General features: G+C 50.6%; 2 protein-coding genes and 1 long non-coding RNA gene across 12 annotated transcripts in view; 1 reads left to right on the top strand and 2 right to left on the bottom strand.

Annotated features, from left to right (window-relative positions):
- The window catches only part of LOC122383849 (solute carrier organic anion transporter family member 5A1-like), a 64,496-nt gene that overhangs the window by 33,166 nt on the left and 4,301 nt on the right, over positions 1-27,029 (bottom strand). For 4 of the 10 annotated variants that reach the window (XR_006256907.1, XR_006256908.1, XM_043370645.1 and 1 more), the window contains exon 2: positions 14,313-14,462. Coding sequence is in view for 5 of the 10 variants with exons in the window: in XM_043370645.1 (XP_043226580.1) it covers positions 14,313-14,413 (101 nt within the window). In the remaining 5 variants the exon portion in view is untranslated. Of the gene's footprint in view, positions 1-14,312; positions 14,463-15,959; positions 16,277-18,490; positions 18,782-27,029 lie in introns of those variants that run through there. The other 6 variants (XR_006256909.1, XR_006256906.1, XR_006256910.1 and 3 more) reach the window with 6 other exon arrangements.
- Positions 1,595-4,940, bottom strand: LOC122383850. The gene is made up of 2 exons (XM_043370650.1): positions 4,218-4,940; positions 1,595-3,471 (listed from the first exon to the last, which is right to left on the bottom strand). Exons 1-2 carry the CDS (start codon positions 4,543-4,545, stop codon positions 1,838-1,840), a joined length of 1,962 nt encoding a protein of 653 aa, XP_043226585.1. The 5' UTR covers positions 4,546-4,940; the 3' UTR covers positions 1,595-1,837.
- LOC122383852 lies at positions 20,884-23,741 on the top strand. The gene is made up of 3 exons (XR_006256911.1): positions 20,884-21,331; positions 21,807-21,923; positions 22,681-23,741. It is a non-coding gene; the product is annotated as an uncharacterized LOC122383852 (long non-coding RNA).

The raw sequence follows: 27,029 nt of genomic DNA on the forward strand, positions 1-27,029 counted from the left end.
CACTAATAGGGGTAGCCAGGAGCCTGCCACTAATAGGGTTAATCAAGGCGCCTTTCCTCCGACAAATGAGGAGCTGTCATCCAAGAGTCAGCCGTCCCGTACCCTGTCACCTCCCCCTGGTCAGCCCGTCCTGCCCCCGCCCCACCATTAAACCTCTTAGAAGACAGAGTCGAGCCCGCAGAAGCTTCTCTGCCTCGCCCACCCCCTCTCAGTCGAGCCGGACTCCAGCTGCGGCACCGGAACTGCGACGTTTCCCTGCCCCGATCCCCCACTCCGCCCGCCCCCTCCCAGCCGGAACTGGCGCAGCACCCCCGCACTGTCCTAGTGCTACCAAAGGCCGAATCCACATACCCGTCCTGTCACTGACTGCATGTACGATCTCTCTTCCACTGTGTGACGCTCAATGTTTCGCATTTTATCTCTGCCTTGCTGGTCTTATATAGCATTTTCGTTCTCACAGAAATCCCTGCGACGCTCAATGTTTCGCATCTTATCTCTGCCTTTCTGGTCTTATATAGCATTTCCGTTCTCACAGAAATCCCAGCTTGCAGCATCCGTCACTTTTTCTGTGTCTGTCTCTACCCCGATCGCCTCTGCCGCTATCATCAGGGTCCGGGCCGGGGTCGAAGGCTGAGGATGGACGACGGACGGCGGACGCACCGGGCCGGAACCGGCGCGGCGATGACCGAGTGGGCCCCGGACGACCAGGCCCGGGTCACGTGGCTGTCGGGAACGACGCACGCCAATAGCGGCCGTCGTGGCCGACGGGGGCGGCTGGAGATGGCGCCGGGTCGCCGGTCGATGGTGGGTGGGTTCATCTCCGGTCACGGCGTGGATTTGATGAAGGGCGCACGGCAGCCGATGGGGATCATGGCTGATTTGGGTGTGGGAGGAAGGGAGGCTAGTGAAGACCAAAGCTTCTTTGGGGATGGATTCACGGAACTCAGCCGCAACCGTAGCACGAGAAGAGCTGAGTGGTCGAGCAGCCAGCCGTCGCAGAGAGTGAAAGGGAGGCCGGAAAAGTGGGCACCGGTGCCAGCGCCATGGACATCGGCGTCGCGTCGAGCAGCAGACCCGCATGGCAACAAGACACACCGTTACCGAACTGGTCGGCGGTCGATGTTTATCGGAAGGCCAGCGAGCATAAGCATGCGCCCGAACGTCACAGCTGACAGACGAGCGGAGCGTTAGTAGCTTTCCAGGCATGTCGAACGAGCGAACAGCGATGAAATAATTATCGTAGTTGTATCGTCTAAAAGCGTGGCCGAGGAGATGTTAATGTGATCCCATGGCTTAGTGCTAATCCACAGGCGACGATTTAGCAGCCTAATATCGCATATGAGAAGGTAGTTTTCCATGGGTGATGTTGCAAGTGGCGGCTGCCTGATTTTATCTTTAATATTGGCTTTAATTTGTTATCAAAGATGCATCACGTCAGGTTACGTTAAAATCAAATCAGCGGTATTAAAACTATAATCCCTATATATATGGCCTTGCTATTATCAGAAAATCAATTCATTGTTCCGATCCAGGTCAATCTATATTTTTCTGTCACCATTTTTCCAGTGCTGCCAGATGGTCAGGTAGAAAATCCTCCAGCGTCCGCGCTGAAATCCTCCAGATTCCTCCAGATTCTATAGTCGATCCACCGGTAACTTACCGAACATAAAAATCAGACCGTCATTAACACGGGGCATTAATACAGATGCATTCCAATTCTCTTAATCATATATCACACTAGCAATGCTCTTTCGCAGCCATCGAACTGTCGTTACAAAATGTCAGACTGAACCATGGGTGCGCATAGGCGCATATATTTACCATACCTACTTATAGCTCACAGACCCTCTGGCCACTCACAGGAATAAATAACATCGCTGCGGAAGGCTGCCAGCATCCGGTCAGAAACCTCGTAAGTCACACATGACTGACGGAAGTTGGCTAGGTATGATCGCACAGTCAATATCGCCTCAAGCATGTCAATGCCCATCGCATTTCGCTGTTTGCACTTAACTACATTCATAACAGAAAACAGACGCTCCACCGATGCATTTGAGACAGGCGTGCTCAAAATTGCCATCGCCAAATCAGACACGTGCTGGTATTTCTTTTCACCATTGGCCATGCATATTTCACTCATGTCTGCCCAAAACTGCTCGCGATCCTGGCCCGCGCCATCCTGGGTCAGCTCGTCGCGGTGCAGTGCGACCCACTCCCTCTCAACCTCATCTGGATCTCCCGATATCGTTGAAAATCTGGCAGCGATACCCGAGATGGAACGCCTCGGTCCAGCATCGGGTCCCACCGACAGTCGGGTCAAATCGGACAGCATTGCCACGTTGTCCGGAAGCCGTTTCTGAACCTGCTCTGCCAGGGCGACTAAAAACTCGCGGCACTTTTCACGAACAATCACACCTTGTGCATCTGAAACCTTCCCCTCCTCTATATGATACGTATGTCCGAGGAACACTGCTCGGGCTGGAATGAGGTTCGCACGTATATCAAGTCCTGGCAGCTGGTCAGCAGATGTACCTTTCAGTGTTGCCGGCATCACAATTTGTTGGAGCAAGTCCTGCACAAATGACTGCAAGTCTTTGTGAATTACACAAGGATCGGGGTTTACGCTCTGAAACACTCTGTTCAGACGGTCGATAGCCTTCAGCTGTGACGACATGAAGGTCAGGTAAAGATGGTTTTGCGGGTCGTTGTACATGTTATACAACACCTCTGCCTGATAGCACCTATCCCGGTCTTTCGCGAGTTGAAATATCATTTTCAACTCGTGGTACTGATCCAAAATGGTGCTCACCGCTTTCCCACGACTTAGCCACCTTGTCTCTGCCACCTTAGGGATTTTGATGTTGTTCTCTCCGGGATTGAGAGTCTTAAAGACTTGTTCGTACTCCCTTTGACGTTTTGGGCTTAGAGCGAACCAATTGTGCGTCTCTCGAATGAGATAGTCCAGATGCCGGGGAAGCACGGCACACGCATGACTAGCTGCCAAGTTCAGAGAGTGACACAAACATCGGACTACCATGAGGTGAGGGACCTTATCCTTCAACAGAGTACTGACAGAATGATGCCGACCTACCATACTACTCGCCCCATCAACACCGATCCCAACGAGCCTATGCACTGGGAGACCGTCCTTCTCGAGTGCGTCGAGCACCGCCTGCGTGATGGCATCCGCCGTCACCGACTCCAGTTTAATCAGGCGATACAGGGTGGTTATCACGCGCTTATGACGCCTGCTAAAATAGCGGACCATCACACCCAAACACTGGCAATCCGAAACATCTGTAGACTCATCTATAACCAGGCTGAAGAAGGATCCCTTCATGTCTTGAAGGAGTTCATCGTGAAGGACCGGTCCCAGGATGTGCTTGATGATGCCGGAACACTTAGTGCGATGAAGGCGTAGGTCCTTCAGGATCGCGGATTTGGGGTCCACACGTTTCGACAGGACCTCACCTTAGCAAAGGACGGGGAATAAGGATATGTCAGCGGGAGAAATGAGTGATGCTGAACAGTTGGGAGGAGGGAGAGAATGTTATATTATAAAACATTTGAACCTTGCGTTTTTGAAAACACAACTGTACTCCAAATCACCCAGAGCCACTCATATTACCAAATGAACGTATGCATTTTTATGACCGGTTTATGCACATATAGGTAGGCATCGTCGACAAATATGTAGACATATATAGGCATTGAAAAATCAAGGTGGCTAAGGAATTATCTTCTATGAGCTGTTTTTATTATTGAAATCTTACGAGAATGCGTCAAAACTGACATGGGAAAATATCATACGTACGAACAGAAGAAACGCATTTTAACCCTACTCCATTTACATTAAATCAGACTTGAAATGACAGGAAAGGAATCAGGAAGATTCCATTACTCCGGAGCTAGATTGAGAGGCAAAATAACCACGATTTTACCTAACTCATATTAATCCGACATGCAACGTCAAATAAATTGAACTCACGGTAAATTTTGCGAAAAATTAAGTAGGTATAGTCTGATTTTTTAAGCCTGAATATCCATTTAAAGTACCAAAATCAAATTATCACGCGCTGTCGGCTATATTTAACATTGGCGCTGTTATTAAAAAGTCAAGAAATTAGTCAATTTTGGTACTTCGAGCGCAGATGACGATGGTCAGGCTGAAAAGATCAGGGTATAGTAACTAATACCTGGCACGGATCCAGACTCACCGAGATGGTCCACCGATGCGTTCGATCCATGCTCAGCAATGTGTAGAGCCAAATGCAGCTCCGCCCGTTTCACCGACTCCACATGGCTTGACGTGGCAGCTGGGAAACACTGATTTATTCTGGCTGACTTAACACCCACAGCGCTTTTCTTGTGCTTTGCAGACTTAGCATGGTCTTCGAGATCTTTGTGCTTCGCCATGTGCGTCGATCCACACCATTTGCACCGCGCACGAGAGCTGTCGCCCTCAACTGGTGCCAACCAACCGCGGAGAGCAGGCTCTTTCTCCCAATCCGATTTGTACCGTTGTGTGTACTGGTGTTTTCCCATGCTTGAAAATGATCACAATTCGGTAGGTACAAATAAAAATAAGGCAAATTACTCGCAACACGACATCTCACATCACATCACAACCGGAAAGAAGGAATTTGTAAAGTGTAAACAAAACGATTCAAATCGTCAAAACAAGCAGAAACAATATTCAAGAATTCCTAAGATAAATAAGTAAAACACAATGATAAAGGCAAATAGGTTGTTGTGAATGATTATGAACACTTTTTTGTGTGTGTAATTTATTATATGTAAACATTATTCAGGATCATGCAATTTTCCCCTTTTTTTAAAGTGTCATTTTATTGGTAACATAAATCCTCCAGATTTTCCTCCAGAAAGTGAAATCCTCCAGATTGAAAATTCACCCTCGGAGTCACGCTCTAAATCCTCCAGATTTGCGGAAATCCTCCGAATCTGGCAGCACTGCATTTTTCTCAGCTCACACTCATTTTTCTTTGATCATGCCGCTGCACGTGCTCAAATTCAGCATCATCATCTGCGGCACGTAACAGGTGAAGTCACAGGCCACATTCGAGAGTCGCAAAAGAAATTTAGCGTCACGGCCACCATGATCGAATTCATCATTTCACAGCATCGATGTTGGGATAGTGGATGCTAGATGATGCCGGAACTCTTTCAAGAATTCTAATCTCTACAAAATATTTATCAACCAGCCACTAGCCTGGGATCGATGCTTGGCACACAAACTGCAGCATAAACCGATGCCAACTGGCCCTTTAAATCATGGGACGAAATCCTCGCGACGTTTTCGGGCGGCGTCTCGGTTGGGTCCTGGCAATCTGTCACTGTCCCATGGATGACATGCCCCATCAGTCACCCTTCCCGGCGGCGCCGACAGCGGACCCGTCGACCCACCGCGGCCATCACCGAGCACCCGGCCGACGGCAGAAGAGTGGCCCGCAAATTAACGCGTCAGCGGGCCTCGGACGCTTTATTGGCATCGTTTAGCACGAACCGTTCACTCGGGTCACGGGCGACCTCCAATGATCTAGAGCGCCCACCGACGAGAAACCTTTTCGAAAAATTCAGCCCAGCCCAGCTGGTATCGGCCGGTCTCAGCTGGCCGTAACTGGTCTTGGCTGGCTCGTCAGGGGCAGACGACGAGGACGGGATGACATGCGAGCTAAACCAACGGAACACGGGCACCCTGGCGTGCGCGGCTGCGGCGTCCGACAGGTTTTAAATGGGACAAAGCCCTTCTCGCGGGAGCCTTGGCGTAACGGTACAGCCAGTGAGATGGCTGGCGTATCCACGAGACAAGAGCTCGGCTCTCGGTAAACGTCTTGCTCAAGGAAAGTCCGCAGTTGCCATGAACGCCAAAACGATGACACCAACCAGCCCTGGCGGAAGGAAGGTACGGTGCGCGACGACCCGACGGCGCCGGTTAGCAGCCAGGCAAAACTGCAACGAGACCGACCGCCACGTCACACAAAACAACACATCTCTGGCTGCCGATTTCCTGCATCACGAGTACCCGGTTGATTGAAGTGCAGCTCCGGGCAGAGCGGCAGCAGTTCTTTGCACATACAAATACAGACCGGTGGCGGAACATCAACAAACGAGTGATGGACCACGGGCGGCGGGCGGCGTGCGCAGTGGCCAGAGACAACGCAGCTGTCGCCTCCGGCGGCCGCAGAGCCATCCCGGGGTGGCCGCGGGGCCAGAGTAAACACACAAACATTTGTACAACACGGCAGGACGGGGAGATGATGGCAGCAGCGGCAGCGGCCAGGATATCTGGGAACCTCCCACCGGGTGTGGTGGGGGACAGGGACGTGAGGCGAGACATGCATTGATAGTCTCAGATGCAAGGTGTAATACGCTCGGACCGGAGCTTCGCCTGCTGTCTGACGGCGCTATGTCAGTAATGACGTGGAAGGCCGGCGCGCCGTCCCTGCTGACGTGGCTGGCGACGATGGAACGGCGGCCGCCACCGGGACGGGGACGGAGATGATACGAAACTGATGGGGATAAACGAGGGGCGGCCAGCGCGCACCGATCGCACCGGCAAGTGGGTCAAACGAGCCACGGATCCAGGGAGACAGTCAATGGTAAATGCACAGAGGGACAAAGAAAGACGGAAGTCGGAAGGAACTTCGACAGAACAAGGGGACCCCAGAAAAGCGCGGAAGGATGCACCACCTCCTCTTTGGCGACAGTGAATGAGCGGCGGATGAAGCGAAGAGGGTGAGAGTGAGAGGGTGGTGGAGCGAGAGCGAGAGGCGATGGAGCGAGAGCCGGTATCGATCGATGACAGGGGAGTGAGTGCGTGTGAGACTGGGCCGAGGGAGAAAAGATTACTGAGTCGGAGGGAAACCGGGACGGTGGCGCAGCTCTGCTACCTACATTAGTGACGCTACACCGAGGTCCCAAAACGCGGACCGACGCGACAAATCGACGAATCAGGGGACGAATCGACCAGCGGCCCAGCGGCGAGGCGGTGGAGTCTGTGAACAGGTCGATATGATCCACACGACACGCAGACAGGCGGACAGCCGCGGACCTTTGCCGTCACCGCTGTCCAAATAAGGCACAGTTCACCCTGCCGTCACGGGCGGAGCTACCGTCAGCCGTCCGTCCAGTCCACCCCGCCCCCTGTTCAAGGCTCAGTAGCGGCACCCAGTCCGACAATCGTGACCGGCCGATCGGACCCTTCACTGCACCGCTCGGCTGAGAGCGCAGGCGGACTGGTCACCAGCCGTGTGGAGGCGGCCAGTCACGCCTCTCAGCCGCACAGCGAGCGGCCGACCGTGCCAGGCTACAGCTGATAGGTACACCGATCGGGTGAACGGGGCGGAGTACCCGGGAGCGGGACGGCCGGGGTGACTGGTCCTCGATGGTACGAGGGTTGCTGGCAGTTGTCCAAGATCGTATGACCGAATATGAGCGGGGTTCCTCCCACCACGTCCGCAAACCTATGGGAAACTGACGTTTTTTTTTTCTCTCTCTGCCGTAGACCTCTGCATAACGATACACAGAGGTTATATGTCTCTGCCCATGTAATAAAACGGGATAAGTAAACCAGTAAAAGCAATTTACAGTATTATAATAAATATAGTAATTTAAGCATGTAAGAGATAGCACTGAAAACCACAAACCACGACATTAGGGTCACGCTCACACCATCATCGTTCCTCGTCCGCCGCTTTGGACCCGAGCACAGCCTCGGCCTGTCCAAACTCGGAGACGGTCCGTAGCACATCTGAGACGGTCCACAGCTCGGTCGCGCCGTTCCGAGCACCATCAGCTGCCCGAACGAGCGACGGCAATGGCCGTTCCGGCGCGCCTCGATACCAGCAGCGCCTCAACATCGCCTCGCCGGCCCCGTTCCACGGTCGAGAGATCGGCGACAATAGACCACGAGCGGCACGGCCCGCGCGGACAATGAGCCACGAGGCACGATGGCATGCGTGAGTGCAGTAAAATGATCGACACCATCAGAGAGAGGCACGCTCTGGTGATAGGCACGGTTTTGATAGGCAGAGAGGCACGCTCTGGTGTGGTACAGCCCAGCCATGCAGGATGGCCTCTTTGTGTTCAAGAGCTGGGACGGCGAGAAATACAATACGTGCTACGGCTACGAACACAAAGGCTCGATGACTTTATTCTAGTATGTAACCGAAGGTTTGTTGTCAATAGTTAAAACACTATGCTTTAGAATTGTGTTTTTCTATTGAAAAACAAATCTGAGTTCCCTGACAATTTGTATGACTAACGGGTATACAAAAGTGAAAGCGTTGAGGCGGAAATGCTTTTAATTTTATGGGGCATACAGTTCCCACGCTAAAAACAAAATCGTAATCCATCAACGATAGGGGATAATGGGATAAACCGATAACCGGATAAAAACAGGAAGGTCAATTTTGAACAAAGCAGTCGCTAGGCACATAGAAGCACGGCCCTGCCTAAGACAAACGCTCTACAAAAAGCGCCACAAAACCGACGTGTGTTCAGTCAGGGCCGACTGGGTCACTGCCACCGTGTCAGGGTTAGTCCTCGGTCGATCGGGAAGCGTCCTACTAAGCCAGGCGGCAACGCCGGCATGAAATACGACCACCTTGGGAGGCTAAGGCGCCCGGCTCCGAACCGCCCTGCCGCCAATCATCTCTAATTGGACAGCCGCCCGTGGCGTCAGCCTGCAGCCATCGCGGAAACAGCGTTATGTGTCAGGTTTGACACAGCGCGCTGTGTGTCAGATGTGACACAGAGGTTTGTGTCAGTTGTCCGAGAACCAAGACAGACTTGAGTATGCTTAGACAGACATCGTTACGGAAGCTAGAAGACCGTAACAGAGTAAGTGAGTTGCCAACACAACGGCCAGCAGGACGCCCTGTTTTCGGCGGTCTCTTGTTAAAGCCAATCGATGGTTTCGGTCCACTGCCTGCGGGTGTTCGGCGCCGAGGTAACGACGGCTAACAGCCGCCGGTGGGCCAATAAGCGGGCGAGGCGGCGCGGCGGCGGTCACTGCCACGGCCGAGCGCCGCCAGCGGTCCGTGCTTTGTGACGCTCTTCCCAGCCGCGGACGAGCGCGGATCGCCGCTCCGCTCTAAGCCAGTGGCCGGGGCAGATCTGACGAAACGCCACCGCTACACCAGACCCACGCCGTCAAGATTAGACCCACACAGGCGCGATGGAAATATAAATGCCTGGCGTTCCCGGAGACCGGAGCGTGGATCAGAGGCACCGTTTCAGAGCTCTCAACTGCTCCTGAATGAGCTGGTGTGCAGAACTCATGTCCAGGCGCCCTTTGAACTCCAAATATAGCTCGTGGAGTGTAATTTAGAGGATTATCTGCAGCTTCAGGTTGTCAGGGCTGCTGCAGAGACTGCTGCCTCCTACATAAGCTGACGCACAATATGAATAAGCGGGTAAGCAGCAGCTATCAAGCTAAAGTGGTTTAAATTTAGCCTTTTGATATTCAAGATTTATCAGTGCAAGGACGTGGAGGAAAGAAAAGAAAGAATATAATATTCCGGTACTCATAGCGAGATGTTAACTAGATCAAATCCACTGCGAGAGAAAGAGAGAGAGAGAGAGAGAGAGAGAGAGAGAGAGAGAGAGAGAGAGAGAGAGAGAGAGAGAGAGAGAGAGAGAGAGAGAGAGAGAGAGACGCACGACCTCTGGCAAGGCACCACGGGGCCCCACCTGCAGCCACAATACGGGAGATCACCCCTTCACCACCGTCCCACCCCGTCGTGGTGATGTCTCAACGTGGTCCAAGCCCTCAATGGACTATGTAAGCGCCACATGATCCAATAGCAAACAGATGACTCATGCCTGATGGAGACGAAAATGCATCACACCTGGCTTTGTATATGGGGCTTTACATCTGCGACCTTGCTTGTTGGAGTACGATGCAGTAACAAATTCCTACGATAACATTTACTTGGCATACGACTCGAGTGGTTGAGAGCACTCGTTTGCTTCGTCATTTCAGCGCCAAGCTCTTTGGCATTTGCGCACAAAGCCCTCTCATATCGTCACCCACTTTCCGGCACGACCTTCACTTAGCATCGTTCCCTCACTCCATCCACCCACTCTCATCCCTACAGGCGCGCGGCCGTATCCCTCTGACGGGTTCAGGTGTGGAGGCGAGGGCGCGGGCGGGGCGGCGCCGTGACCCGGCCCGGTACCATGAGCCGCACCCTGGTCCGGCTGACTCAGCGGCGTGGGAGCACGGAGCTCCGTTATGACACCGGGACCGGACGGTGATGGAGAAAGTGCACTGCCTCAGTTATACGTCACCTACCGCGGACGGTACTGGGAGAGTGCGGGCCACTTCACAACAACGATCATCTTGGGGCGCAACTCGCCACTCACGGTCAGGCTCCTAATTCACTAACAGGCCTGTCAGCTCTCAGCGTACAACCAGGCTCGGACAGCTCACTTTAAAGCCAGGACTCAAGTAGAAGATAGTCAGCGACTCATGGTCACATTCTGCAGTCACTATTCAGCCGACTCAGAGGGCTGGCGACAATGTTAGCTGGATCAGTCGAGTGTCCTCAATAACGCCAGTCGAGGGCCGCGATAACAATCAGCATGAAAGGCCAATCTACTTCGATCTGATGGCCCAAGGATGTTTCAATGTACCGATCCCCGTTACAGCAGTAGCGATCAATCACATCGTTCAATCAGCAATAATCTACGAACCAATTTTGTGCCCACTGCACACAGGTCTTATTGGCGTTCAGAGTTTAGCACCGCTTCCTGAGCACGTGCGGGCTTTGTCGTGCAGCTGCAAAGAGTCCGCTAGCAGACACAGAGGGGACCGACCATCAGCGCTAGTTGACCAGCTTCGTCCAGCTCAGACTGCACAAGTTCTTGCACTGGAAGAAGACCAGCAAGAGGATTTGGCGTGCAGGCAGCGACTTTAAAACGACCAGGCGATTCACAGATAGACTAAGAACTTCTGAAACTGGAGGTGACTGGTATATCTACGGGAGCATCTCAGTCAGCTTTCCTTTCCCGAAAGCTAAATAATGTTGCTAAAAATAAGAAGTGGCATTGAGCGCAACCACTGACGACACCAGACAGATAGTCGCAAATTTCGCCTAATCCGTATGACACAATGGAGTAATTTAGTTCAATTGTGCCTGAGAGGTCGTATCAGCGACCGATCCATCATGCTAACTGCAGGCCTGCCGTGGAGGCAACAAAGGCACTGCAGTCCATTCAGCCCCCGCGGAACTCGACTTATGTCAGTCGTAGGACCCGGAGAGTCAAACGCAGCTCGAGGTCCTGTCGCCTGAATTACCGTAACGCATTCTACCATACGCGGGAGCGCTGAAGAGAAATTTTCCTCCCGATTGCCGCAGACGGCTTCCAGCTGCGACGTCCGCTGGAGGCTTTCCGTACCATTTGTGCACGTGGGCTGTTACAGCGCCACCCGTCAGCGGCACGTGGCCGGATGAATGGAATGTCCCCGGGCGCTGCCGGGCCATGTTCCCAGCCAGCGACCGGTCGCGGTCCGCACGTGTAAATAGAGTGGCTGCGGCTGCCACCTCAGCACCGCGCCACCCGTGTCCAGAGGTCGGCAGGCGTGACATGACGTGACGGGACGCACAGCAGCGTAACGCGTGACGCCAGTCGCACGGGACCGGCTCCCAGGCGTAAAAAACGACAGCAGCGACGCCTCTTTCACCCAGTAACAGTGGCATCCGTCGTTGGTTGGGATAGCGTGATGGGGTTTGAGCTCTGATGATAGGCTTCTTTATAAGTGAAATAGATGGACGTTTCTCATGGGTGACAGCTTAGTAGCTATCACGGGACATATGATACACTTTCCATACGATACGAGTCGTTTTCTTCCGTATCGGAGTTCCAGACATCCTCTCGAAGTTGCGCAAGCACGAACTACGGCCCAGTTCCACCAGAACCATCCCAGAACCCGTTTTATGATCTCTCGAAGCCCCTCAGTTACCAGGCGATGGGTCGCTTTTTCTCTGGTAAAGGTCACCTTGGAGAGATTCCTGAACAAAAAACAATGGCTGGCACTTGGCAGTGACAGCCAGTCCTCGTATGAAAGAAACCACCCAACATTCTGTATACCAGAGGCAGGGACGACAGCACCATCCCTCACATTTTTAATTGCACAAACTCAGCCAAAAGATGACTGCTCAGAGACCTTTGGATGTAACAACCCCCAAATGTTCCACTGATTCGCCAACGGCCAAGTCCTCCGACAACGCCTTCCCAGACAAACCATCACCGATCAACCGTCGTGACGGATCATGGAGACAAACCGTCTCCATGGTCCCTCACTGCATACCATCCCAGGAAATCGGCTCGCCGCAGGGAGGTCCGCCCGCGGCCGCCCCCATCAGCCAACCTCCCCTGTGGGCGCTGACCAATCAGCACTTTGTCCCCGGGGATCGGTCAGACCCTACATGATTAACTAGGCCGGCGAACGACGTCCGCAACGCCCGGCTTTTCGCGACCGGCTCCGACATGGGCTGGACACGAGACACCCACACCGGACCAGCTGACCTGGGCGGACCAGTCGACTGGGCGGGCCAGTCGCTGCAAGTGGCCATGAGCCCGGATCCTGAGTTCGGCCAGACGAGATCCGCGAGATACTGAGCCAAGCAGATAGGGGAGATACTGGACCCGGGGAGACGAGCACCGAATGAAGACGCAGACAATAGTAGTGGGGCATACACTCGACCAACTGCAACTGCAATATGAAACCATTACGATGCAAGTGTCTTTCTCGGTGTTACGCAAGAGAGCGTCACTGGCGGTGACAAAAAAAGATAATTGCCGTCCTAAATCCTCCTGGCGGTGGGCAGTGCGGTGCTGGCGTCAGTGACAGTGACGGCAGTGATGGCGTCGATGACGGTACGAAGGCCAGGGTGTGTACCGGCGTCATCTGTGAGCCACACCCCCGCCGCCACGCCTGGCCCACCACGCCCAACCGCTACCGGCCTTGGTACGTTGTCCGTTGATCAGACGGGCGGGGCCGGCCATCACGGCATCTCACGGACGTATGAAGGGATTGTCGGCACACAAGGCTGGGGCGTGATTAGAAAGGGCACCGGGAGATCGGGTACCCGGGACGGATGGGAGAAGGGGTCCTTGGAGGGCGTCCATTGGGACCTCTCCAGCAAAATATATTGAGTAGGTATTCCGCATCGCACTCGTGGAATTAATCAAGGTCCGACTGGTAGTCCGAGGCCGGTTGTCCATAGAACAGCCTCACAAAACTGAGCAGCAACCTTCTATCCAGCATTCCACATACGAGTAGAAAAGTCGCGATTACCGATGCGTATGTACCACTACCGAGCACCGAAGTCGTGCGCTCTCAATGTGTCGTGCCTTTTGATCAGCTCTGAGCATTAGCAGTTAATCTCATCTTCAAGAGGGTCTGATTATGAGAGTATTGACAAAACCTTGTATGGAGTCGTCGGACTTTGACCGTTACACCGATTTCAGCCTCACATTGTTTGAGCACTGTCTGCCCGGGTCAGTCATAGACGGCGACATCGCACTGACACGTGCCAGCAGAGACAGATCTACAATCCAGTTATTCTCGAGTGGCAGCCCGTCAATCCTGTAGCGACCTTGAGCTATGTGTGGGAGTTTCCTCCCCTGGGCTGGTTCTAAATACAATCCGTGGGTCGGCTCTCCTGGAACGGTTTAATTAAAGCTCCACACTGCAAGGGACCACCACCGCCACCCACGGATTCCAAACTACCTCCCCCGGATCTAGCGAGTGAGTCATTGAGTCAATCATCCCACACTGCGAAGGCACAACTATGGCATCCTTTCACCATTCTCAGTATCTCGCCAGCTGCAGTGTTGCAGTGTCTTTACACCACAGAGCATCCAGTATCCCCTGTGTCTCACTGCGAAAGCTCCCATCCCCGCTCCCATCCGGTCTCTGGCTGCTCCCCTTCGCAGAAACGCCCGAGGTCTGCAGTTGATAACGGGACAGCCGCCGTGACTCTCAGGCGCCACATACACAGCGGCATCCCCACCGGGTTGCTATTACGACACTAAGGCGTCTGGCGCGTGGTTACATCACAAGACGGTGTCACGGTGGTCTCAGCTAGAACCCACTCCCCCGCTAGCAACGGCTGCCGCTTGTCGTCAAGCTGCTGCAGAAACTTGTGAGGGGAGCCACAACACAAGTTTCTGTGTGCGGCTGCCCAGCTGTCACCAGCGGACGGACACAACGGTGACGTAGCTGTCACCAGCGACAGACACTGCGGCAACTATCTGCCACCTGCTCCCCGCGGACCTACCTGTCGTCGCCGCGTAGCGGGGTGTCGGGGCCGGCAGCGGCGTCCGACCAGAGTCCAGCTGAGCCGGACCCGGCCGCCGCCGCGCTGCCCCGTCTGGACATGGTTGGCCGCTGCTGAACGTCAATCAGTCCGCCCGCATCGCTCGCCCGCCTGGAACACACAGAGAGCTGGTCAGACAAAGAGCGAGCGACTGGCGGCGGGCGGCGGCGGGGCACCTTCCGGCGCCCAACGCCCGCCGGGACCGAGCCGCCGACACCGTGATGGATGCGCCGGGTCGGATGGTAAGCGGAGCCGGCGGTAACACGGACAAAAACACCCCACCGGCCGCGGTCATGGCACGCGGGGGTACAGGGGCGGCACGTGTATGCACACCGCAGCCGCGTGCACGTCACTCACGAACGCCCGGCGGGAGCGTGCACGGTGAACGTGATACCCACGCACGGTGCTGACATGGCTAACAAGTGTGAAAGCATTTCAAAGCTCGAGCTTTGTGCAAGCCTCAGGGAAATGTCGACAAAGCCCGCCGAGCCCACGATTACCGTGACGCTCGCCAAACTATGAATTACGCAGTAGCCTTCAGCACAGTGGTGGGAATCAATTACGTCACAAGGCAGATGACATAATATCTGTTGGTCGCTGAACATGGTCACTTGTGAGAGGTCGCCAATTCTTTGTTTCTGTATGTTCCAGGCATAACAGGATCCGCTCACTCAGAGACTCGTAAACGGTGAAATCCTCACACTTGTGTAAAAATAAGTTGTCTGTTCTAAATAAATGGACGGTGCTTATACCAACCTCAGCAAGGCAATCTGCCTACAACAGCACAGCTCAGTTAAGTGCAATTAGACCTCAGCTACGAACGCAGGCTTTCTCAGGGTTCAATGGCCTCAAGGTCACAAAGGATCATAAAGGTCCCGGCCCAGAAAGCCTCGAGGTCACAAGATTACAACCGCTACCGGATAAAGGTGGTGCGGATCGCATGTTGTCTGCAAATTAAACTTCACCGAACCGTTCCGTAACTCCATCTTCCGGTAAGTTCATGCATGACAAGTCAGCGGAGGTCATACTACGGAAAATACAGCGGCATGAAATCACGGCATAATCTGAGCCCCGGCGTAATCGTTCCCTGGCCAGGTTATAGCAGGAAATCCTACAATGAAGCACTCAGTGTTACACAGTCACCAACAAGTTGTCACCACTCGTCATTAAGTAGCAAACCTGGCACATCCGATGGACTGACTGTCTGTATTCATAAACGTAAAACGCTACGCATTAGCGGCAGTTCGACAAAGAAACGTGCCTCAGAGGTCCACATGCCAACAGAATTTGCTATTTGATACCAGAGCTGGATGGAAATAGAACTATTTGCTGGAGAAGACAGAGAAAGAACGAACAGCCACCTGTTATGTGATCTATCTCCTTCTCCGATCTTGCCCCCATCCGAAACCTCCCTGCTGCCGGCAGGTGTTTTCACATAGTGCCTAGAAACGACTGATCAAAAGATACCGAGGACCGCATCCGTTTTCACCTGTCGAATACAATCGTCCAGCTGACAACACGGCCTCTCCAGCGCAAGGTCGCCACACTCCTTCAGAAAGCTGTTCCGCTTTCGCAGGCACACGGCGCCAGGTGTTGTGTGCGTCTTACCGATGGTGGTGGTCGAGCTCCGGCCAGATGTGGCCGCCGTCCTCGCCGCCGGAGGAAGCCACGTCACCGGCTGGTGGTCGGCGCACACCGACCGTCTCTCCACTCACTCGTTCGTTCACCCGCACCGGTCCGTTCGACACTCCGCTCCGCTCGGTAGTCCGCTCCGCCCGGCGCTCCGCGCTCGTCTGCGGCCCGGCGCGGCGTCAGACCCGCCGGCGAGTCGCGCCGGGCGCCCACAGTCGAGTCTGCCGGCGAGTCGCCCGCCGGTCAGCTGGGCTCCGACGGCGACGCACGCGCACCGCCGTCGACTCGGCGTCGTCAATCGTCATCCGCTCCGTGCGGCTGCACCCGGCGCGCGCCGAGAGCGGCGCGGACGCGATCAATGCGACGCAGCGATCGGCGCACGGCGAGCTCGCAATTAGTCGGCACGACGGAGGCCGAGAGAACGTTCATGGTACGGCCACCGTGTGTCACGAATCAGGAGAGAACGTTGCGGCACACACTTCTTTGTTTCTTTCTGGGAGAAAATTACAAATCTCTCATCCAATAGCGAAGGTCAAATGGTTTTGTTTATCATGTAAAGTAGGTAATTGATATTTTCCACACCAATGACGGTATCCATTTCAACATGTTACTGATACTTGGTCTTTAATCACATATATGAGAAAGCTTTTTCGAGGCTCAATATTTGTGCAAATCTTCGCTATGATAGAGCAATTTTATCTTAAAAAAAGATGTTTTTAAATAATGTGCAGCTAAGGAGGAAGCAGCAGGAGAGCCGATGGCATTAGGCTCGTACCCTATAACCCAAGTCACAGCTGACTTGATCACATGACCCCTAAGCGCGGAGCGGGGTCGGTAACGCCCAACCCACAGTCGCCTTTGGACGCAGCGTAGCCGAGCCACGGACCTCGGAACACACAATGTTTACTGATGACGGCGCCGAAGAAACGAGGGCGCCGCGGAGGAGGGGCGAGTTACCATAACACAGGCGTGATCGAGCGGTAAAAATCGATAAGGCGATGCTGGAGAAAGCACAAAACGTACAATGTGGGCATCACGCCTTCATGCTTGATCAAGGCAATGTCCAGAAAGGAACGAAAATCTCAGCTAGTTATCTAACATATAAGACATCATGCGTAGACCATATTGCATCTGTCATTGATCATGACTGGGAGTGGGAATTCAGGCTGCCCATATTGTATCGATTATCGATACAAGGGCCAGACCTACATGTCAGTCAACGAATCACAGAGCACGGCCTATCAATATGCGTGAAGTATCTAGAAGCATGTCGTAGAAAATAGTTATCGAATTGAAGAGCAAGCATCAACCAGCCTTATGAATCGCAAGCCCTGCAGGAGGAAAAATAAACAGCATACAAAAACAATATCTGACACTTGACAGCGAAAGTTCAATAGCAAAGAAAACAAAATCCGAATCACTGACCCTTGGAAACTAACCAAAAGCCTGTGGAGGATAACAAATGATTTATATCAGCAGATAGCCGGTATTGAAGCGAGAAAATGGCAGCTCTGAAAAGGAAGTCACGCCAACAAGGTCCGATATATGAACGAGGAGACGATTAAGAGTACCTATTTGGCACCTCTGACACGACAAAGATATCTTTCTGCTCTTTAGACCAGACATGTGCTTGGATCCGAGAGCTGGATCTATGATCTCAGTGGATCTCTCGACAAAATAGAGGGGTTGGATCTATGATCCGAGTGGATCTCTCGACAAAATTCAGGGGTTGGATCTATGATCTGAATGGATCTCTCGACAAAATTTAGGGGTCGGATCTATGATCTCTGTGGATCCAGCGGGCTAAAATTTGTGGAGGACCTATGATCTGTATGGATCTCACGACAACATGTAGCCAATGAAACCCTTATCCTACATAATTGTACACCTTACAGTGCAATACAATTGAGAATTATCACTTGTGGACATGGTTATTGGTTAAGACCACTTGTGATCATTAGGTATCATCATTAAATTTGAATTTAAATAAACAACATTTGTACTACATTTAAAATAAACCAAGAACATGCATATTGCTACTTTTTGTGACCAATTGTAACTTTTTCATGACAGCACTGATGACAATCTTATCAACAAGCTACAGCCACTTTAATTCAAAGAACAAACAGTACAGACAGATGCGGTGGCAGCAGGGCACTGCAGATTTTCATTTTGGTCCCATTCTTTCTGCAACGCCAGTAGGGCTAATGCTAAAATGCCAAACTCTATGGGGGGCACTGTACCCTGGTGCCACACCCCCCCCCCCTGTTCTGCCGCCTATGGACAGATGTTAGGAAATCAAACCTGGAAGCCAAATAGGTCAGTTTTGTTAAAAATAATCCAGCAATCCACTTCTGCCAGGTATGAAATCCCAATCCAGAATGTTCATATGAGCTATTAGTATGTGCAACACAATTTCGATTTAGTAAGAATAGCAACCAACCTCTAATACTTTCCTAATAAAATTACAAGTTCAAAAATGGCATCAACTTCTTCAGATTACCTACTTTTGGCCACTTTTGGCATCCTGCCAGCTGCCACGTGTGGTGCCATGCTGTGCTTTTGTTATGAGAGAGCCTCCCAAAAAAAGACAAACGAAATTCACAGCTCACGTTTTGGTAATATGGTTTTATTACGTCATTATCGTTTGACCAATGAAAAATCTTAATTTGACCAAGACCGTAATGATTCCAAAAGATTCCCCGTAATAGGCCCTCTAAACTAATGACGTAAGATATTGTTATTCTTTTGAAAAGTGAATAAAATTAAGATGCAAGGCGCACACCGCTCAGGGCCATATAATACCGTTTCAGCTTACGTTTACGTCATTAAATTCAACGCTACAAAGATGATATTCACAAACAATCGTATCGTAAAATCATGTGAGGCAGAAAAAATGAACATTCTTTAAAAAAAAGCTCCAGACTTTTGAATTTCCAGTTTGATTTTTTATTTATTTTCATTATACTGGAAGGTAGAACGCCTAGCTCATTTGTTATTTGAAATGACGTCACGAGTTCAATTTGGATACTGAATAATCATTTTACGGTAAATATCCCAGGCCATTACAATTGATATTTCGCTTCCCATCGCTTCCGCAGGCTGTTGAATATTTTTATACTTTTGTTTATATCTCAGTTTATTTTATCAAATATTTCTTTCAATAGATTGAAATACCTTTACCTAACCAAGCCACATGTGTCAGTATCATCTTTTATTGTTTATCAATCAATTGTGGTAGCTGGAAACTGGAAAGCCTCATGGTTGTCTAATGCAAGATCAATGAGATTGTCTTATCAATATCATTATGTAGATTCTAACATGAATTGTGATGTGGTAGGTACCTAGTTATGTATTGTTCATTAGTCATTACTTTGACTTACCTCTATGTTAATTGTTAATGCAAACTTTTCTGTTGGTATGTGAACTGTGAACAATCTTCATGTCACTCAATTCTCTCAAGTTGTGACCGTCATGAGCCTCCTTTATTTTGTATTCTGTATAATGTAACTGGATGCCTTTACTAATATGGTCTTTGTATAAGATTGTTTGTTTCTAACCATACTTTGGTATTCATAACTTCTTATGAAAGAAAGTTGTTAACATTTTGAGCACCTATGTATGAGCTATGATCCCAACGGATCTCACGACAAAATTGGGGAGCCAGATCTATGATCCGAGTGGATCTAGCGACAAAATTGAAGGGTCAGATCTATGATCCCAGTAGATCTCTCGACAAAATTGAGGGGTTGGATCTATGATCTGAATGGATCTCGGATCGGGATCCATGGGATCGGATCTCAGATCCATTTTTCCGGATCCAAGCACATGTCTGCTTTAGACCCATTACTCCGCTCGGAACGCTGCCAAAGCGCGCCACCGACGCCGTAAGCATCATAAGAAGCCTTCCCGATGAAGCAGCCGCAGCTCCATTCGCTATTTCGGTCCCATAATTGCCCAAGTCACCTGCAAACTTGGCGTCGCAGTCAATGTCACAATCAGAGCCCTAGACCCGGGACACAGAGCCACATCAAACGACATTCCTCGAACTTTCCGGGCCTAATAACCAACTAGCCCAGTTCAGGCCATCATAAAGAGAACGATCAATAGTCGTCCGAACTGCGCAGCGGTCCGACCCGGCTCCCCGTCACCCTGAGGTGGCCCGCAGCCTCCCGACCAGCCGGGGTCCGTCACACGCAGTATCTACGCACCGCCTGCACGTCCGGCGCCGCGCGCTGCAGCGGACGGCGGGGGCGGACAAAGGCGGACGGTGCAGGTGTTCAGTTACGCCGCCCACCGGCGGCCGCGCCGCGCCGAGACGGCAGGCGGAGGTCAGCGCAGGTCAGACCGGTCAGAAGGTCACGCACAGACCGCACCGGGTCCAGGGCCTCGTTTCATAAAACTCTGCCGTAACTTACACCTTTCCGCAATTCACACCCTTTCAAACTACGGAGCGCAAATGAAGCGGTTTCACAAAGCCACAACTGGAATTGTTTACACCTCCGTAACTAAGCACATTTGCGTAGTTGCCGTAATTTATCAAGCGTCCTACAAATTACAATTTCGTGTCAACACTTATTTTTTTTTACGAGAAATTATAAAACAATTACCTATGTTTAATTTTTATCTTAAAAATTATTTATGAAAAAACAAAATTGATATTGATGACCATCCTTTGTTAAATCAATATATTGAAAACAGCAGAAAGCCAGCTAAGCAGAAGTGCCTTACTACGAAAGTGGCGCGGCGCGGCGAATAAACAAAATTCCGATAGCTGCCACAAAAAACGACTGGTACAGAAGATTTGCAGTTTCTTTTTCTCATTTTGGCTGTTCTTTCTTCCTCACCGGGCTCAACATTATAAAATATATTAAAAATTAGCTTCGAATCTTCACATTAATTCAAATTCACGCAACATTTTTGTGCGTAGTTTACACCACTGATATCAAGAACTTGATAAAATATTTGGCGTTAATTACGTCGTTTTATGAAACCCAGGGGGGGTTCATCGCCATAGGGACACACGTACAAGGAAATTGCTACCAAATGCTGCCAATGTGACGTCACTGGGATGCTCGAAAGCTGATTGGTCGCTGAGATTCGAGTAACGTAGTCAATTCTGGCGCACCGGCGCAGTGTTTTCCGACCGTTGCGTGTTATTACTTTGGTTGTTATGCAAAGTTTTAATATGTTTGTTTAATAATATAAACACGTTTTCATGTGTTTGAAGGTCGCAAAAGCTTAACATAAGTGGCAACCGCACTTTGTATTACGTTTCGTCTCATATATTATGAAGAACAACCAAGTAGGATTTCAAGCTGGGATCATGCTGAGGAACCTCTACCAAGGTATTTATTTTGCAATGGATCCAAACATAATCCGGCGTTTTTTAAAGTTTCCATTTTTGCAATTAAGCTGGTAATAATTTTTCAGTGCTCGCAGTGCGCATAAGTACCTTGACCTAACATGATACACTCAACAAATAAAATGGTTAGAGCAAACACGCAATGTAAACAAACTAGTGCTACAGTGGCAAATTGAAATATAAATGAGCTCTTTACTTTTAAGCATTAAAATTTAAATTGTTTATAGTATGGTCACATACTGCGGGCTGGGTTCATCTCAATCTCGTTGCAATGTTATCAGAGCTGTAAAAATGAAAACAAATGTTTTTGCATGGTATTATTGTTTATTTTCAAATTGGTCACTGAAGTTATTTCATGTGTAGGTGCTTAATCTTATTCAACATTTATTTATTAGTTGCTTGTACTGTCAGCATGATGTTAGCCAAATTTGTTTGTGCTGAGAGTTTTCTGTTTACAGGAAAGCTGAGGCGAGGGCGAGTAGGTCCCTGAGGAGGACCACTGCAAAGGAGGTCAAGGAGATTCTGGGAGCAGCCTGCGAGCAACCTCTAGACCAGCCAGCAGGCACCTCTGACAAGTAAGTCTAATGGTTTATGTTTTCACTCACTTTAAAAGTGTTCACAAATATCCTGAATATCCATCAGTGTTAAAAATCCTGACCTGTCTTGAGCGATCAGCGACATCATCATTTTTATTCCCATTGTTAAAATGCATCAAAACATTCTTTTTTCCATGAGTAATGGTGACTTTTTTGTCGGGATAAGGCCACTCAATCCAATTAGGTGACGTCTCAAGTCACATCCACTAAATGCTCTGATAATGTCCTATGCTGGTCCTAACTAGTACATACTTAGAAAAAAGCTGAGTTGTGTTTCAGTCTTGGTTGGTGTTTGAACATTTTTATACGCAGTGTTTTTTTTCTTCTGAAAAAGTGCCATGCTAATCACGAGCAGAGGCGGATCCAGCTCATAGTTTTTTTTTGGGGGGGGGGGGGGGCAAACCATAACAATTTATCGATTCATTCCATGCCTCGTCCACAGGCGTAATGTTAAAATTATGCCGTTTGGGAGGGGCAAATGCCCATTTTGCCCCCCCCTGGATCCGCCACTAATCACGAGCGAATTCGAGGGGCAGTCGCCAAACGAGGCTTCAATAGTAACGGGAAAATGGATTAATGCAAAGCCAAAGGGCATGAATTTTTCGTTGTCCGCGAAATCTGTCACTTTCAATGCGTAGACTAGGCTCATTTAAGTGTTATCGGTTTTTTTTTTTTGTTGCACAATATTAAATTGCCAATGTCTTTCAAGTGATGTAGCGTAATACTGCTTTCACAGTGCCGCTGCCGGAGTCGACGCTGGCAGCCATGGCCGGCGCCGAGCTGACGAGTTCCAACCTGGAAGCTCAGCGCGAGGGGCTGGCATTTGTTGCCGGCTTCGTGGCATACAAGTGTCACCACATCGACGCCACCCTCGGTAGTCGGTCTCCTGACTTCTCGGGCGCCGCCGGAGACACTGAACACCCTGCCGAACAGCTGAATTGTGACGATCAGCCGAGGCCAGCCGTTTGTTCTGTCACAAGCCTGGGTGGCCGCTGTGGAGGAGTTCGAGCGGAACTTCTGCCTGCTGATGGGGGCAACTGCAGATCAGGGGCCGCGAGTCATACAGCGTCTCAAGCTGTTCATCGCCGTCAAGCAGCCTCAGCTCGGCACCTGCGTGTCCAGGAAGTTGGCGAGCACCCGTCTCCACTTCCCCCTTCGGTCCTTAGCCTGACTGGACGAGGTCTGGCAGCTGAAAAGAGCCGATAGAAAAGTTGGCCATCATGCAAGGAGCTCTAGGTGAGCTGGTAAACCGGCTCGTGTAGCGACTACGACTGCTGGGTGGTGCTGTGTGACTCGGTGTGGTACGGCCGGCTCTGTGTGGATGCTGTGCGACTCGGCATGGTGCCTCCGGCTGTGTGTAACGGCTGTGCGACTCGGTGTGGTACGGCCGGCTCTGTTGGTGCTGTGCAACTCGGCATGGTGCCTCCGGCTGTGTGTAACGGCTGTGCGACTCGGTGTGGTACGGCCGGCTCTGTGTGGGTGCTGTGCGACTCGGCATGGTGCCTTCGGCTGTGTGTAACGGCTGTGCGACTCGGTGTGGTACGGCCGGCTCTGTGTGGGTGCTGTGCGACTCGGCATGGTGCCTCTGGCTGTGTGTAACGGCTGTGCGACTCGGTGTGGTACGGCAAGATTTGTTGGTGCTGTGTGACTCGGCATGGTGCCTCCGGCTGTGTGTAACGGCTGTGCGACTCACTGTGCGACTCGACATTGAGTAACGGCTGTGCGTCTCGATATTGTACCACCAGCTGTGAGTAACGGCCACCCGTAAGTGAAACTTATAATATTTAGTGACAATGTGTATTCGATTTTTTTCAGCAATGCAATTTAAGTGCATCCGTCCTGAGCGCACTAGCAGCGCAGCGGAGTCGATGTAATTTCGGTGACTCCCGACTCGTAGTTCCAAAAACTAATTCCGACTCCTAATCCGGTCCGGGCAGAACTGTCTATTCTGACCGATTCCGGCTCAGACTTCGCAGCCCTGCAGCTCCGCAGTCTGCGGAACCGATGAATTTTTGGTGACTTGGACTCTGACTCCTGCTCCGACTTCCAAAATCGACTCCGACTCCGATTACGGCTCCAGTTCGACTCCGACAATCCGATTCAAAAGTCTGGTCCCGACTCCATAACCCTGCGCCCTGGGACCCATACAAGCCTCGCTGGTTTCGGCCCGCTCTTCCTGGACGTGACCTTATATCACTGTTACTCACTTTAAAATGCGACATATTTTCAATTTCTCGTGGGAAAAGTGCTCGCGAAAGCTTTTTGGGCGTTATAACACGAAAAAATGCCACCGGAAAGTCCGTAGTAATGCTCTGTACATAGGCCGGCCGCGGCGGGAGCATCCCAGTGACGTCATCCGGGGCCGGTAGGGGGAACGTAAAAAATTCCCTAATGAACCTACCTGGTATATAGGGCCTTGATGAAACCCAAATGGCATCAATTGGTCCGGATTCGAGCATTTGCCGTAAATGAAGCTCCGTAATTTCGATGGCGTGAATTACTCCGGTCTCCGGCTTTATGAAACCGAATTGGCATCAAATACGCCAAATCTGGCATAATTGACGGAACGCCGCAAGTAATTCCTTTTATGAAACGAGGCCCAGGTGACGTCAAGACGGCAGAGTAAAGGATTTTCATAGTCGGAGCAGAGATAACTACGGGTATCGGAGATTGACGCCGGGTACAGACGAATAACACAAAGAAAACACGGGGTTCAATGCCCTGACGGATTAACTTCCAGTCACGGTATTACCAGATCTGACATCCGCTGCTAGCCGAGCTATATTGCGCAAGCCGCAAACACGTCCAGCAGAATTTCAACCGTAACTGACACAACATCGTCTTAACTGAGTCCGAGAGCGGAACAGACTTAGTCATCAAAATAGCATGCAGGTAATTACGTCAAATTCAGATGCATGTTGTCTGCGTTGCAAAGCTTGGTTGATGTCAGCGACAACTTGATTCACAGCGACAGGACAGCTTTGCATTACACCAACCGATCGCTGAGGCAGTTAGTTAGACCTTTCTCGAGCATTGAAGACGATGCTTAGGCATTCACAGCATGGCAAACACAAATCTTGCAGTCATTATCGAAACAGGACGTCAGAGTATAGACTGACAGTTTTCAATCCCAGAGCCAAAGGAAACTCTCCAGCAACTTCACATCAACGAGTTCAGAATCTGACGCAAAGCCACTGCCCCACAAGAATGGCAGAGCCAGCCAGCCGGCGGGAGGGAGAGGAAGAGGGGCGGAGGAGGGGTAGAGTGATGGAGACCCCACTGCCCACGGTCAAACTGGGACAGAAGATGGCCATTGGCCATGATCTGAATCTGACGACCCATTGCGGCGCCGAAAGCATAGAAAGGCTGCTCAAGCCGGACACGAGTAGTGCGGTCAGATAAAACCCTCTGCAGAGCACTGTCGTCTGACTGAATACGCCCTCAGCTCTCTGACAAAACCGATCGTACCACTGGGAAACGTGAACCCAACGAGCCACATCTACGGGAGAGCTACGGAATGTATCAATGGGTTAGGAGGACAAGAAGGCAGGAGCGTCCAAGGTCTTGCCTGCTGAGCAGATGAGATTTTCGACAAACAACATCGCATAAACATCCCAGCGGAAAACTGCTTATACGAGGGGGTATCGAAAAGTTCTGATCATCACCATGAATTAGATGTGATAGAAATTTGATTTTTTTACATGATGTTCATTACTTCTTCACAAATCACCACACACGACTGCAAACTTATTGCATCGTTTCTTGAACTGCCTCAGGCGGTCATTGTAGAACCTTCGCACTGTCCCGTAAATCACTGCTTCACCTCATCAATGACGTCATTTTTGTCCTTCAATCACCGGCCATACTGTGGATTTTTCATCTCCCGTAACAATCAAGAGTCAGTTAATACCCGGTCAGGTGAATTTGTTAGATACGGTAGGATTTAATATCCACATCATGTTGTTTCTTCAATCGCAGCTCAGGACGAATGGGTGGGGGCACTGTCCGTGAGGATAAAACATCTTTCTTGCGCTTTTTTGCGGCGATTCTGCTTGAGGCCATCTCGCAATTTCTTCAAAAGTGTGCAGTAGCGCATGCTTATCATTATCCGACCATTATCAAGACAGTCGGTAATGACTATCCTACGCCAGATCCAGAACACTGAGAGCATTGACTTTCCATATCGGCTTCTGCATCTTCGCCTTTTAAGAAGGGCAGATGTGCCGTGCTTAAACTTCTAGATCATCTTTTTGTCTCTGAATCATACACATAGACCCAGCATTCGTCACAAGTCATCAAATGATCAAAGATGTCTTCAATTTCCTAAAAAAGGCCTAGTTTTCGTTTCGAAAAACGAAGACGAATTTTTCTCTCGAACAAAGTAGACACACGAACTTCTAATCGGGCTGACTCCTTTATCGTCTGTAGTTCTTCGCTGATAATATTTTCAGACACTGCCAGCATTGAGACCTTTCTGTTGCACAATCATCTGAGAGGCCACACGACGATCTGTAAGGATGAGGTCCTCCACTTCCTTCACAGTCACCACCTTGTCAATCACTGGTAGTCACTCACTTCTTGACTCCCTTGCAAAGGCCATGCAACCAAGTTGAAAATTAGTTCTTCATTTTCGGTAAGTGCATGAGATGGGCTTTCTTCGCCATAAACTAAGTTCACGTTCTTGATGTAATTTATCAGTGTGATACCGTTTCAAATGCATTAGTTGGATGACGGTTCGGTCCTCAGTGGGCCCAATGCTCATCTTTTTTACTTCTAAGTCTCTCCTACATAAGATAAAACCACTTCTCAGGATTTTCTTTGCGGGAACATTGTTCTTGAGAACCAAATATAATGCCTACCAAAAATCATCAAAATCGGTCCATATCTTCTATGTGATGATCAGAACTTTTCGATACCCCCTCGTAGTCATTGAGATTAGATGTCACAGACAGCGGTGATTTCATCCGGCATTCGATATCCAGAAGAAAACCAGACACGACAGGGATCAAATGGTTGCCTAGCTTCAATTTTCCAGTTCAGACAAATACAGTTCAAGTATTTAAGAAAAGGTCCAAGACACCGTCG

This window comes from Amphibalanus amphitrite, unplaced genomic scaffold (assembly GCF_019059575.1).
Source record: "Amphibalanus amphitrite isolate SeventyFive unplaced genomic scaffold, NRLGWU_Aamphi_draft 000175F_arrow, whole genome shotgun sequence".
In the NCBI taxonomy this organism is placed as follows: Eukaryota; Metazoa; Arthropoda; class Thecostraca; order Balanomorpha; family Balanidae; genus Amphibalanus; species Amphibalanus amphitrite.